The 15,530-nt window shown below is 46.9% G+C and overlaps 1 protein-coding gene across 1 annotated transcript in view; it reads left to right on the top strand.

Annotated features, from left to right (window-relative positions):
• Positions 1-1,831: 1,831 nt before the first annotated feature.
• Positions 1,832-15,530, top strand: part of T265_12793 (hypothetical protein) — a gene marked incomplete at both ends in the record, with an annotated part of 37,418 nt that continues 23,719 nt past the window's right edge. The window contains 6 exon segments of the mRNA XM_009165493.1: positions 1,832-1,950; positions 2,583-2,750; positions 3,017-3,190; positions 3,195-3,390; positions 4,013-4,245; positions 4,295-4,447. Coding sequence (XP_009163757.1) covers positions 1,832-1,950; positions 2,583-2,750; positions 3,017-3,190; positions 3,195-3,390; positions 4,013-4,245; positions 4,295-4,447 — 1,043 coding nt within the window.

The raw sequence follows: 15,530 nt of genomic DNA, 5'->3' as shown, positions 1-15,530 counted from the left end.
AGTCTTACAGAGCCACGTAAAGTGGAAATAAATCGCTTACCAAATGGGAGGCTGAAATATCCGTATGCCAGACGAATTTAATGGAATCGTCTTCTGGTGTTTACCCCAATTGCTCCACCGTCAGATATGAATACATGCCGGAACGCCACATCTCTGCACATGCTGATGGTTTTCCTGAAGCAAAGTACCACCATATCCGCATATCAGACAAAACATTCGCACCGCTTGAATATTGAGGAACGATTTCCATCGATCCAAACCATTTGGTTCTGGCGAATTAACAGAGGTTAAGGTCACCAAATATAAAGCACGAAGGATAGTGAAGACAAAGGTAATGGGCTGGGCCCGAAAACAGAGGAACGGCCGGAGCTCATTTCAGTTGATTTGGCCGTCCGAAAACACCGGTGAGCGGAACCGTCGGGCGTAAAATTAGTGCTACGATCCTGAATGGAGAAAGCCCCAAATGCTTGGCCGAATACATCCCACAACAATTATTGTAGACACACACTGCCACTCATCTATAGTTTATGGCCCATGGACGCTGAACCTCTGTCTCCATAAGGTTTGGGAGGCTTATGACCACAGTAGTTCCTTCGAGTGCCGCCGAGTTCCTGGCACGAATGGCCTCATGACCGCATTGTTAAAAAATGGCGGCCAAGTCCTAAGTCAGCGCCTCGCTGATCTCGTTGCGTATATTTGGTAGTCGTCCCTGCGCGGTACGTTTGGTAACATCTGTGAGAGAATCTAGAGGAAGTGAGTTTGATCGAACATTTTTTATTATGTTTGCTCAAGCCCGAAATAACTATCTCTGAATCTGCCACGGACAGTTTCTATGGCGCTATACGTGCCCTTCTACAGTAGGCTAAATGCTAAGATATCGTTGTGGTAACTGATGATATGGACGCTCAGGTAGGTAAACTAAGTGCAGCTGAGGCTCGATTGGGTTGTCCTCTTGGTTTGGACACGAGATGCACGGAAAACGGAGATCGCTTACTTAATATGTGTGCCGATCGCAGACCGTTCCTTTGCAGTACGAATTTCCGGAACAACGGAAATTGCTTGACAGTGTGCTACTCACCATCAAACTAGCGCCGAATCCAAACAGACCACATCGCCGTCAGTTATCGGTGGAGAGGGCCGATCACTGTCTGCCGCACCTTCTGGAACATCAGCATGGACAATGACTACGCACATGTACGCTGCTGCTTTTCACCACAAGTAGTGCACACCTCACTAAGCCGTTAAGAAGCTAGTGGACACAGAATTCGAACGAAACTATTAGAAACAGCTCCTCGAATGCCTGCCGTGTGGTACGGTGTCGAATGTAAACGGCCATTGACGAAAGATATCCGAGGCGCCATTCAAAGTCAGAATGTGTTTTGGCTGTACAATACAGCCGATCTCACCGAAGCAGTAAATTTCTGATGGGACTGTGTTCCCTGGAAACTTGGCGACAAAATCCCCTGGCCACCATCCCAACTGCGCTCGGCGCGTCATCCGACGTCAGGTGAAACTGAGTGTCCGCCCGGACAGAGAAGTTTGGTGGACCTGAAGTGCCAAATAAACAGAAGATGCAAAGAATGCTGGAAACGTGTTTAAGCTGTTCTGCTTGATTCATTTTGCTTATCCTCGGAAACCTCTTGCCAGCGAAATAATCAGGTACCAAACTGGTTCTCTGACAAGCAGCAAGGCAGACCGTTTGAACCGCTGGGCGCAGTGCTTCGGGCATCAATTCAGGTGACCAGTTGCTACGTCCAATCCAGAATCCTGGCATCCAACAAAAAGGGTGGACCGTAACTATGGATCTACCTTCAGCCTCAGATGTGTCCGAATGCATTTCTGTACCCAAGCGTCATGTGCTGCTGGTCCCGATGACCTTTCACCTGCTCTTTTAAAGGATGGCGGTGGACTCCCCAGCCAATTCCTGTCTAGCCTGTTCGACCCTATCTGGTAGGAAGAGACCATTCCAGACAACTGGGCTGAGTCGATAGTAGTGCCCATTTTCAAAAAGGGCACTTTGGAGTGAATGTGGTGACCAAAGCGGTGTTAATTTGACGCCTGTTGTGACAAGGCTTCATTGATTCTTCGTCGTCTTACTGTGGTACGCGGAGCGTTGACTCAGAGAATCAAGCATGATTTTCACCGGGTATTTACTGCGTTGACTACATCTTCACACACACCAATAGTGCAGACGACCCAAAATCCTCGAGGGTGCGTTTAATTATGTCGGTTTACCGCTGTTGTTAATACACTTGCTCAACAGGGTATGCCCCATAAATATAATCTCACCCTACAGTATGTACGGTGAGCTCCCCTAAAGCTTGCCTACAAAAAGTGGTGTCAGACAAGGATGTCCACTCTCCCCATTCTTGTTTAACTTCGTCATCGATGAAATAATGAGGCGAACACTGGACAGTCTTTAAAACCTCGGCGTTCAAATCGTTGTCTTGTCGAGTTGGGGGACGTAGATGACATCGCCCTCATCCTTGAAGACCAAAGAGAAGCACAAACCCTGTTGAATAAACTGGCTGCCATCATATAATCTTTTGGCGTGCTTGTGAACATATCCTTTACAATTCAAGGAGAATCACTGGAGATCGTCACCCAACACTGGGTCATGATTGGCTGTTGCGTCTAGACTTTCGACCAATCAGATCTTGGCTTGATGCCAGACCAGCAAGCGTCCCGAATTTTTGGCCAATCTTGCCTGGGATGGACTCCTCAACCGTAGCAGCACCTGACTGCGAGCGGTAAAGGGGGATCCGCGTGGATTTCCAGCTAACAAGTGGGTTCTACAACAACGATTTCCATTGGAGAATGTGCCTAGCACCAGAAGCTGTGCTCGTGTGCCTCGTATGCCGAAGAGAGTGCTGCTTTCTGCTCCTAATTCAGAGTGGCTCAAGCAGGTAGGTGGTCAACCCTTGACGAGGCAACGGGGTATGAAAAAGATGGCGAAAATTCTGGTTGCCTTTGAACATGCGGGCCGCTCAATCTTCGCTGCACTTTGTCGGCGAAGCTGCAAAATATGGCTGCCAATGTGTGTCAGTGGCGTTCTTGCTGTCAGTTTCCATCCCGATTGCCTGAATGAGTGTCTAGGGGTGTATGTACCTCGGTACGGCAGTGAAGCATCGGTTTTGAACACTGATGCCATGCTATTGATAACGATGATATGCACCCCGGAATCATCGTTGTAGAGTAGCAGCATCGTTGACTCAAACGGTTGTTCAGGCTAGCCTGAACACCAGCTGGTGTAAAAAATATCGACCAGTTGTAGCACCCTTTCGGTGCCAAGCTGCGACGCCACCAGAAGGAAGCACGAGTGCTGGGATACTACCGGTTTGCCCAAGCCTTGACGGGAAGTTGCGAGGCACAGGTCGGGTTCAGGATTGTGTATCTTCCCATGATTTCCATCTCATTAGCAACCAGCCATACATTTAGCTATCTGATCCTTGCAGCATCCTAATCCATTATTTGAAGCTGTCAGTGTTTCGCATGAGCTCCAGAAAAGGGTTACAGATTGAGAATAAACTCACCTCACTCACGTTTGTTGTGCATTCCATTTCTTTGGTTCAGTGTCTGAATGCGTCGAGTTATTCGAATACACTAGAGGCTAAACTTAGCCGTATTCCTTCCCGCGCTTTGTTCTTTGAACGTCATGTGAGTGGCACGGGCTTATGTGACGCACTGTTTTCTTACGGTCCTTCGTTTTCTGTTCGGTTATACCGGTCACTTCGTACAGAGTTCTTTCCAGCCGCTCCTGCTCGCAACCATTGTGCTGCCAATTGGGTGGAACCATAAGGGGGAACCAGTGGCAGCTTCGGAAAATCTTCTCGGCAACGTTAAGCATTCAGAAGCAATCCATGAAAATATCTTTTTTGTGCCGCAATGGTGTCGCAATGGTAAACTTCACTCGACAGTTACCGAGGTTCATTAGGTGTTCAAACTGCCCCGCCACGATTCTGTTAACGCTGACGTTTAACTCATGTATCATGTTTTAGCTCTCTTCCCACAGATGTCTCACAAACGTATTCCGGTTATCGTTGTGGATGCACATAATGAGGTAATTGCATGTCATCTTTCACACGTGACGCAACTTCAGGTCCTGTCATACATATACCGTTTGATCGGTGCTAAAAGGATCCCTTTCTCTGGTATCAAATTGCTTCATTTTGACTCCCATCCGGATATGGGTTCACCTGCACTGAAAGCGTGTGAAATCCGCCAAAATCCTCATGATTTGGTTCAGTATGTGTTCACTCGTCCCAGCTCTACTCCATCCGTCCTTGTGTTGCAGCAAAACCAGTATAGAAGATTGGATTATCCCCATGATTTATGCCGGTCACGTTGATCACGTGATTTGGCTACATCCTCACTGGTCCAATCAATTGTGCAATCGTCGACCCACCTGTTACACGGTGGGCGAGGATAAAGAAACCAAAAGGCTCGGGTAAGTTGAACGTATATGATTTTAGTTTATCGGCAGCCGATTTAATCTGGTTAACCTAATGTGTGTATGGTTTGCTAATGCCAACGAACGTAAAATCAGTGAAAATTCCATGCAATTCCATCAGACTCATACAGTTCTACTGAACTGATCCTTTTCTGCATATTTTTCGATAGAATATCAAGAATTCACATTAGTGTCTTTTATCTTTCCAGTGGTGATCTTTGCTGGATTTTTTGTTCGACAACGTTTAAAAATTGTCCTTTTTTCGCCTTCATTTTGCTTGACACATAGGTTATTTTTCGTCTCTAAGTCTGTTACTTATAGTACACTGCAAGGATCTCTATCAGAGGGTAGTCTTCATTCGACAGCCGCTTTTTTCGATCTGGTTTTGTTGTATAGAAAATATCCAAGATAGGATCAGTAATGCACCAGTGTAAGGACGTCACAGGAAGATGTTCGACCGACCTATTTGACAACACTTGTTTGAAGATATAACTTCAGTACCTACCACATTTCTGTGGGGTCTGAGAAAGTTTGAAAAACCGGTGAGTTACGCCCAGAACTAAGCTAGAGCGTTGGTTACAACCTCAGTCCAATTGTTCTCGGATCGAGGAATCCGATAGGATCATTTAGGGTGTGACTTCACATCATTTTATTTTTGATTTATCAAGAGTTTTGGCTGGTATCGCTTACGGACGGTATTAAAGTAACGGACACTGAGCGCTAACCAACGATTCAGGCATAAGTCAAACGGCTGTCTTGATGTGCTTGGTTCTGGTAGTCATCTGCCCAAAACCCAAGTCTGGAACTCTACCTTGAAGGGACGCTTCCTGAATAACTACCAACCACAAATTCGCCGCCTTCTGAAAACTACTATAAGTTGGTTTAAATAAACCTTGACTTGTGCTGCAGTTGAAGCTGGCGTGACAATAATTGCCAGTCAGTAAGAACTACAGTCGTGAAAGGTAAATTTGTCCCCTTCAAGAATAACAAATATCACCTTTATATTGAAAGAAGTTTATGTACAACATCATTACCATGTTTATTGCCGTATTTGTTTCCAACACTGGAAGGGCTTCCTCTGATGAAACAATCCTTCTAGAATGTTTTGTTTATAGTAACCTCTTTTCCGTTACCTCACGTTGGCCTATAATACCACACCGCAGCACACTTCGACCCAATGATATTGCTTACAAATATAGGGACGTGGGGCCACTGATGTGGAGTGAAATCGCTTTTTGACGCTGCATGGTTGTCTAACTCAAACCTGTATTTCCACTGAAGTTACATAATTCCCACTCTCCACACAGTCCGTGATTTTGGTGCCTCCTAAATAATTTGTTCTACGTAGACAGCACATAATAGCGTCCTCTGTAGGGTTTGGCGTGCATACACACTGAAAGTACTGAATTTGTTGCGGCGTAGGTCCAAATGAGTGGACTGCTAGCTCAAAGCCGCCTGGAGGGCAAGCTTTTTGGTGGGAAGAAAAACCGACGCATTTTTTTTACTATCATATTTTTAGGGAGAGGAATTTGTATTCGTGGACAAAAGGTTAGTTTTTTACCAGTGGGTAGTCTCTCAGAAGTCAACGAATCCAAGATATATTTCATTGTACTATATTGATATGGCCATATAGAAGAGGATTACTACATTTTAATAAGTGTCCTGGACATTCTGGAGAGAGGAGGCGAGAGAGGAGCGTTAGCTCGCATGCAATATGTGCGGTATGTGCAATATGTGATGGTCCTTCTGCAGACACACTATGGATGACTGTACAGTGTTGTTAATCTTAGACCCAACCTAAAGCTGCCACCTTGTCATGATGGCCAGCCCTCTGTGATGCAATGATCCTGCGGGCTATACTAGCTGGAACACAGTTCCTAAGGTTTCAACCATGTCAGGAAGGCCAACGGGAAGCAGTCTGACGAACAGCGAGTCTTCGTACTGTGAGTAATCCTATTACGGGGCGGTTTGGAGGTAAAGTCGCACTGTCCTGTGTGACAGGAGTATGAATGTAGTAGGGTATTTCACCCAGGCTACCAGCATTCTCATATTTATGCAGGTAGTGATGCGCTCATCCCCTGAAGAAGGATAGGTCGACCCTAAAAAGCTCACACTCTGATCGCCCAATGGTCAACCGTGACCGCTGGTACATTGTTCAATACGGTCGGAGTACTTTTAAAGCCAAAGAGTCCCATGCTGCTCAAAAGGTACCTACTGTGCGCAGATTAGGAGTGAGCTCATCCCCTGAAGAAGGATAGGTCGACCCTAAAAAGCTCACACTCTGATCGCCCAATGGTCAACCGTGACCGCTGGTACATTGTTCAATACGGTCGGAGTACTTTTAAAGCCAAAGAGTCCCATGCTGCTCAAAAGGTACCTACTGTGCGCAGATGCACTAGGAGTGAGACAATAATGCCTTGCTCCCTGCGTCGCCGGGCCAGGCCGCCCCTTGTAGCTAAGTGGGTCAGACCATTGAGTCATTGGCACTGGGAAGGGCCTCCCAAGGGAACCCTAACAACCTCTACCTCGCGGTCCAGAACCTTATCAGAAGTTAGGGGCAAGGTCTCCAGACAAAACCACATATCTTCCCGCTTGCGTTGTGGTCAGACGTTTAGGTCAAAGGTTTTAGGTGAGGTAGCTTAACCGAACCTCTTTCTTCGGCGTAAGCGACTGGGATTAATCACTCGCACTTATAGCTCTTCGCTCATCGACCATCCCTCCCACCATCTCCCCACCCCCCCACCCAATGATAGTGCGAATAATTCATCTGCCAGTTTCATAGCCATTGTTCCATGTCTAAACCATGGCCCAGAAGAATAAACCACAATAATCATTTGCCAGCCTCTAAAAGTCTGCTCCGCGTCGCGACTACTTCAGATATAGTAATCCTGGCGGGTGATATGAACGTCCACGTTGGAAGACCAAGTCCCGAAGAAGCACAGTCAAGTGGTAAAGCTGGACTCGATTCTAGGCGTACGGATAATGTGGAGCGACTACTTCATTTGTATGTTGATCATGGTCTGCCCTTGGCTAGTGCAAACGTCCAAGCCAAAGCTCACATTATGGCCATCAACAGCAAGAAAATCATGGACTCAGTTGAATTGTGTGGCTACCAGTTACCGATGGAGAGCCCCAGTTAATAATTCCTGATTCTTCTGAGATGCGCAACTTGACACTAATCATGCCATCTTGCCAGGGTGGTTAACACGTCACTGTCCATCAGCCTTATGCGTGCCAGTCGTCACGAATAGATTGGACTTTACCGTGGTGTGACGGTTTGTGTGCTTCGGCAACCCAATGAGCCATAGTGTGTAATGTTAGTGAGACACTCACAGTCTCTCATACCAAGTTGACCTGTGGTTAGAGGTCTGGCCAACACAGTCTCCTGGTCTTCCAGGGTATAGGTTAGACCATGTGTGGTGACTTGTCCGATAAAAAGGCAATGCACTTGCATTTCCCACCAGGGTGCTCAGGGGGCGAGATGGCTCAGTGGTTAGAGCGCGAATATACTGATCGGAAGGTCCATGGTTCGAACCCGACCTTTGCCTTACAACTTCCCTGTCTAGGTTTGGGCAACCGGGCGGTATCCCTGCCCTCGTGCTTCCTTCAGGTGGCATGGCAGCAAGGCACCGAGAGGATGTTACAGCTGAACGGTTATATATTTTTTCTCACCATACACCGCTGCCATGTGGTCTGGCTTCTGAGCCAAAGTCTTTGGTCGAGGACCATAATCGTCCCCCTGTCTGGGTCTGGAAGTTCCGGCAGTATCCTAGCCCACATGCAATCGTGGCACTTACAGCTAACACTACATCGGCCACATCGGCCGTCGCGTGTTGTCACCAGCCGGATCGCCTTATCTGCTTTCAATCTGGGAGGAACAAACCATTCCAGGCAACCATATAGAACAATAATAATGTCCATATTCGAAATACCTCCGTTTTTACACTTTCAAGCTTTCCCTCTTCTACCTTACCTTACTCAAATTTACTACCCTCTATTCAGGTTCCAGCTCTAGGACTGCCGTTTTGCTAACACTACATCGGCCACATCGGCCGTCGCGTGTTGTCACCAGCCGGATCGCCTTATCTGCTTTCAATCTGGGAGGAACAAACCATTCCAGGCAACCATATAGAACAATAATAATGTCCATATTCGAAATACCTCCGTTTTTACACTTTCAAGCTTTCCCTCTTCTACCTTACCTTACTCAAATTTACTACCCTCTATTCAGGTTCCAGCTCTAGGACTGACCGTTTTGCTCTTCGTGCATCACACTCAGATACAGCTTTTGTACGTCCGACTTCAGTAACAGTCCTGAACACTTCGAAATTTGCTTTCGACCGAAAACTGTTCGACTTAGCCACATTTAAAGTTCCCACATTGAAGCAATCAGGACAACAGGTGGCTCTTACTCGTACACTGAACTCCATCTGCATTGATTTATACTGTCTGTCAGAAACAAGAACACAGGACCCAAGTACTGCGATTCAACTGACTGCCCCGCGCTCTCTTCCAGGTTCCGCTAGTGCACCTCTGGTGATGCAGGGGACGCTGCAGCTGGATATGCCTGTGTGTGAATTATATTGACCGCCTCAGAGGAAGCGTCTCCACTCGATTGGATACCTTTGATAATCTCCTCTGCGCGGTTCGTGTGGTAACTCCTGTCAGAGATTCTAGAGAAATTGAGGTCCATCGCACTCTGCTAATTGTATCTGCTCACGCCCCACTGTAGATCTGAATCGTCCAATGACTTTCTATGAGGCTGTAGGTGTTCTTTCACCGGCTAAAAGCTGAGACATCATTGTGGTTGATGGTGATATGAACATCCAGATAGGTGGATAAAGCGCTGTTGAGGCGTGGTAGGTTGTCATCTTGGGTTGGATACCAGACAAATGGAAAACGGAAATCATCTACTACCGGCCACAGTCTGTTTATTCGCAGTATCAGCTTGAAGTCGTTGTGCCCACCAAAAGACCAGTCCCGAAACCGAATGAACCACATAGCCGTCAGTTATCGGGGAGCATCGATAACCGCTTACCGCTCCTGGAGCAGCAGCGTAGACTCCGAATATGCACTTGTACGCTCCTGCTCTTCAATTCTACGCAAAACACTCGCACCTGGCTTAGCGGTTGAGAAGCTACTGGACCAAGAAACCAAACGAAACTTTTAAAACTGGCTTTCCGAACGCCTTCCAGACGGTCCGATGTCGGACGTGAACGACCACTGAGAAAGCATATTCAAAGCGCTACTCAAAGCCGGAACAATCCAGCCAACCCCATCCAAACATTGGATCTCTGATAAGACTGCTGGAGTCCCAGAAACCACAACTCAACCGGATGCCATCCGACGCCAGGTAAAACAGTGTCCGTACAGACCGAGAAACTTGGTGGACACGAAAGGCCGACGAAATGGAAAAGGCAAAGAACACTGTGGACGTACGTCAGGTGTTCCATTTAATTCGTTGGACTGGTCCTCCGAAGCCTCTTGTTAGTGGAATTACCAGGGACCAAAATGGCTCCCTGAAATTCAACAAAGAGGATCGTTTGGACCGCTGGTCACCGTAGTTTGAACAGCAATTCAGGTGGCCACTTGCTACTTCCAATCCTGAATCATGGCCGTCAATTGAAAGGTGGACTGTGAACATGGAGGACTCGTTAGCCTCAGAACTGTCCGATTACATACCTCTAATTAGGCATCATCCTGCTCCTGGTCCTGGGGGCCTTCCACCTGCGCTATTGAAGGATGACAGTGAATTCTCAGTCAGCACCTATTTCGTCCATTACTGTTAATCTCGAAGAAATAAACCATTCCAGACAATCATATAGGTCAATAATAGTGTTCATATTCATAATGGGTACTCAAGGTGAATGTGGTAACCACAGTTGTGTTGGTTTGACTCCAATTTTAGTAAGGCTTCTGGCGTTACTGATCCTTCGGCGTCTTAGGGTGATATATGAATCGTTGATCCGTGAGCACCAAGCAGAATTTCTACCGGATAGATGCTGCGTTAATGACATTTTTACAATCCGTCTGGTGTTAGAAAACCGCCACATATACAGACGATCCACATTGTTCGTGTTTGACTTCAGGGGTGTGTTTGATTCTCTCAATCGGTCAGTTCTGTTAATCACATTTGCTCAACTGGATATGCCACAGAAGCTTTTGAAAATAGGGCGGTTCTTATATTCACGTTCTATTGAACGTGTGAGAGTGTATGGTGAGCTCACAAAAAGCCTCCTACAAAAAGTGTTGTCTGACAGTGATGTGCATTATCTCCATTCTTGTTCAAATTCGTCATTGGTTAGATGATAAAGTGAACACCGGGAGGTCTTCAAAACTCGTCGTTGGTGAGAACCTCGTCGAACTGGAGTATTCAAGCGACATTTTCTTCATCGTTGAAGACCAAGGGACGGAAACTACTGTTGAATGTATGTACCACCGTCATACCACTTTTCGGCACACTGGCTTGGACACGTGCTGCATATCCTAGTCGACCGACTTCCTTGAAGGACTCTTTTCGTACAACAACATGCAGGGTGGAAACAAGCCAGAGGTGGTCAAACAATGATTTGGTAGCGAAGTATAAAGGCCATTACCAGCAAACTCTGTTGCGCTGGTCATTGACGTCTTCCTGGATAAAAACACCGAGACGGGCCACATCAATGGGTTGAGACATTGTCAAACGTGGCCCAGTGGGCCCTCATTCATCCAAGCTAAATCCTTTAATTCATAGCTCCCTTCCCAACCCCCCATTTAACAGTCCACTGACGGTGCTGTATTTATGCATTAATTTATCAGTTCCCGCCTCCAACGCGTAGCTACCTACCCCACCTCCCCAAACCATCGGTGAGCGAAACTGTCGCAACTACAACCACTGTGCAACAAGCACGTGGTTAGAACAGCTGACATTGATGATGAGGATGATGGTCGTCACGACCCCAGCACTTTCAAAGTGCTAAGTCATGCCTCATTACAATTCAAGGAGAATCACTGAAAGTTATGGAGGATTTTACAAACCTCGGTAGTTGTATTACCTCTGACGGTGAAGTCAGTGCGAGAATCTCAAAGGCTGGACTCACTTTTTCTAATTTGCGTCAGTTATAGGGTCAAAAGGCATATCACTTGGTCTTAAGGGTCACGTGTACCAGGCTACAGTCAGGGCTGCTTTGTTATATGGTTGTGAGCCGTGGCCTCTGCAGGCAGCTGAAGTGAAGGTTCTTCAGATTTGTGACCACCGATGCCTCAGAAACGTGGCTTCAACAGGTTAGTGACGGGGTGATCAGGAAACGGGTATTTGGTTGTGCAGCAGGTAATTCAATCGCGAAAAGCATCCAGCACCATCAGTTGCGGTGGCTTGGTCATGTGCTACGCTCAACATTATCTAGCTGACCTGGCTAGAAAGCTGCTGCAAACGCAAAGTCAGGCGGATGACGAAGATAGTATGAAGGTTAAATGGAGGCGAGTTAGAGGAGCCCTGCTCTCAGTTTTCGGAAATATTTGTCCAAGCCATTTTAATCAGTTAAATGAACGCTGGGTCAGCAAGTCTTATAGCCGCCGGAAGGATCATACCATCAACTGGCGACTGTGATAGCGCGCGCGGGTCCAACAAACACCGGATAATCAGGAACTTGAATGACAGAACGCTGGCAGATTTCTAAGGCTCAGGAGATACGTCCCTCGCCATGGGCAACAACCGCACCCTATTTCAGTTGATTCAATCAACCTGTAGAAAGAAGATAAGTGTAAGTGAAAGGATATGCGAAAAGGATGGACGGAAATTCACTCCTTCGATCGTCGTCTTGATCTAGGGGCTGAGCACTTCAAAGAATAATTCAGCTGGACTCCTTAAACACAACTGCTGAATGAAACCAGTGGGTCTGAACGAAACATCTACACCAGCCTGCCGTCAACAACCAAAATCCAGCGTGAGATATCAATCCTGCAACGGACAAGACACGTGGGTCTGAACGAAACATCTACACCAGCCTGCCGTCAACAACCAAAATCCAGCGTGAGATATCAATCCTGCAACGCGACAAGACACCTGACCTGGATGGTTTGCATCTCACCATCTTTAAAGAAGGTGGCGCTCCTAGACCATCATGCCAGTCATCAAAAAGAGCGCAAAAATCTCACGCGGAATTCAACGTGGCACCAGTCTGGTATCCTTTGTATCTAATATGCTCTCTGGCATTATTTTGCCCAGGTTGGTCGATCATCGGAAATGACACCTTGATTCATGAGAATCAAACTTGGTTTCGCCCTGCCCTAGGATGCATCAACCACATATTTACCTTGAGACAAGTTCTTGAACATCGCCAATCCTTCAAACGTACCACTTTGGTAGTTTTTCTTGATCTGTAGTCTGCTTTTGACTCTGTCGATTTTCAGAAACTTTTGCCGTGTCTGGTGATCAGTGCCCCTTCCGAATTCCTATCCCTTATAAGGGCACTGTATGTGAACTCCTGTGGGCGAGTACGAGCATACGACAATCTTTTGCCTGAGTTTGCCATGTCCAGTGATGTAAGACAAGGCTGTTCTCTTTCCTCTTTCCTTTCCCACTAACTTATGGGAACCTATGAGGTTGAAATGCTCCGTGTCATTTGCTCACAGACATTGAGTATCCGGACAACATTGCTCTTCTGGGTTCAGATCGTTCGAAAATGCAAACTATCTTAGATAACATAAATAAATCTGCAGTGTTTGGCATGCGCTCTACATCTGAAAAGTGTAGTGCTGCCACAATACTGAGTGGGACCTAACCCAAACTGACAACTGCCGCCTCCCTGAATGGGGAGCTCGGGGCTCAACTAACCAATGGTTAATGACAGTCAGAAATGGACCAATCGCGCATTCAGTGGCGCTCGTGTATCAAAGCTATCGCACTCCATGCGTAGCTACCCAGTTCCCGAACTAATCAAACGTGCCGTCGCCTCCGTTGCTTGGCTGTATGTCACAAAGTCCCACTTTTTGGTTCTCGAAACTATAGTACCTAGAACCAATGTGTTTATGGCACACGGTTCATAGCTGATGAAGAGATTGGTTCCTTGCTTGTTCATCTTAAGTGTGACTACAAGGATAGACCGGATAGATGATTCTTCCCAGCCTTGTGTCTCAGCCGTTAAGGCTCGAATTCACTGACCGGAATGTCCGAGGTGTAACTCAACTCGGCCCTTCGATTGCTTCTGTCTAGCCTTGGGCCAAGTAACAGTATATGAACCGTCGTGCGTCGAAAGGTCGCCACAGCTGAACGATCACAAACCGATCGTAGTCCCCAGATGACACTTGACGGCCACCTGGCAGAAAATCCAAGGCATTCCCCATAGGAATTTTGTTGTCCATTCTCATCTCTACCGGAAAGTTTTACAAATTCATCTTTTCACAAAACTAAGATCCTTGGGCTCAGTCTGAAAATAAATATTCGGAAGTAATGCGGGCTCTACCAAGATACCAAAGTATCACTGAATAATAGAGCACATTACATGATGCTTAACCTGTTGAGTAGTTGGACTGAATTGGATTCGTGAGCAAAAATATCTTTAATCTTACTTTTGCTCCCTTGACTGTTTATGCCATTAGGGTTCCTTACTCCTTGGAAGACGGAACGGATGTTAATATCAACCTATTCACTACCGGTTCCGGCCTAAGATCTTCCCCCTAACAACTCCCTGTCTGATATGACTGCGTGATTGAGACAGTCGTAGGTGTCGAGGTGTTCTTTTGTGTAAAATACGACCACCCCTATCATACAAGTGGATTCGTTTGGCATTTTTCCGCAGAAAAATGTACGCGCAGCAAAAATGTACGGAGACGAGTGTTTTGATGGGTCACAGGCTTCATAAGAAAAAACAAGCAAAGTTGTCGCTAAACGGCAAACCCTCCAAATTGAGTTTCTGAAGTCACATATTATGCATATGCTAGCTATTGTCTCAGTTCATTAAGCTGCACTTATCCACTCACCTCCACTCAGCATGGGTGCTGCAGTCGCTTTCCAGGTTCAAGCTCACAGTGCTATGTCACTAACCAATACTGTATGGAGTTTTCGTACTCAAGAACGAATGCACTGACTACAGTGCATATTTAATCGATGTATCCGTTCCACATTAGGACAGAACATTACAAACGCCTACCTGACTAGTCTCGAACCTTCCATCCAAGGCCTTCATGATGTATTTGGGGCACGCAGAAGGCAAAATTATTCTAAATAACTGAGGGACGAGACGGCTCAGTGGTTAGAGCGCGAATTTACAAACCGCAGCATCCGTGTTTCGAACCCGACCTCCTCTTCTCGACTCCTCCTGTCCAGGCTTGTCAATCTTGCAGTATGCCAGCCCTCGTGCTTCCTTCTGGTGGCATTGCAGTTAGGCGCCGAGAAGTGTGCTTTAGCTCAACGATTTTCAAAATATCTGATATTTATTCACCTAAAGCTTGAAACTGATGTAGGCTTTCTCATTAACAACCCAACTGTCAGGTACTTTTGCCATAGGGCTCGCATCGCACAATCTCGCCGAGATGCTACCTAATCTCGAAGAGACTGGACCTTACCGTGGTGTGGCGGTTTGTGTACCTCGGCGACCCATTGAGCTATACTGGGGAATGTCCGCACGATGCTCACAGAGTCTCTCATACCAGGTTGGCCCATGGGTAGAAGTCCGACGAACACAGTCTCCTGGCCCTCCAGGTTGGGGGTTGGAACATATATGGCGACGTGTTCCGTAAAAAAATGGTAATGTACTTGCATTCCCAGCCGAACACCGCTGCCTTGGGGTTAGGCTTTTGAGCCAAAGGCTTTGGATGGGGACCCTAATCGCCCTCCTGTCTAGTGTGTGTGGGCGCCCTGGCAGTATCCCAGCCCACGTACAACCATGAACTGCACATACACAAAAAAACTCATGCCACATCGGCCGTCGCGTGGTGACATCAGCCGGGTCACCTTACTTGCTGCATACAGCAGGGCGGTTAAGCGAAAACATGCTACTGCTGATGCCTCCCTTCTTACACTTTCACGTTTTCCTTTTTTCACCCTCCCCCACCTAAATTCGAATACTTTCTCCGCAGGTCCCAGCTCTAGGGCTGACCG

The sequence above is a fragment of the Opisthorchis viverrini genome (assembly GCF_000715545.1).
Source record: "Opisthorchis viverrini unplaced genomic scaffold opera_v5_15, whole genome shotgun sequence".
Taxonomy (NCBI): domain Eukaryota; kingdom Metazoa; phylum Platyhelminthes; class Trematoda; order Opisthorchiida; family Opisthorchiidae; genus Opisthorchis; species Opisthorchis viverrini.
The sequence above is the reverse complement of the archived record's forward strand: the minus strand, read 5'-3'. Positions and strand labels throughout refer to the sequence as shown.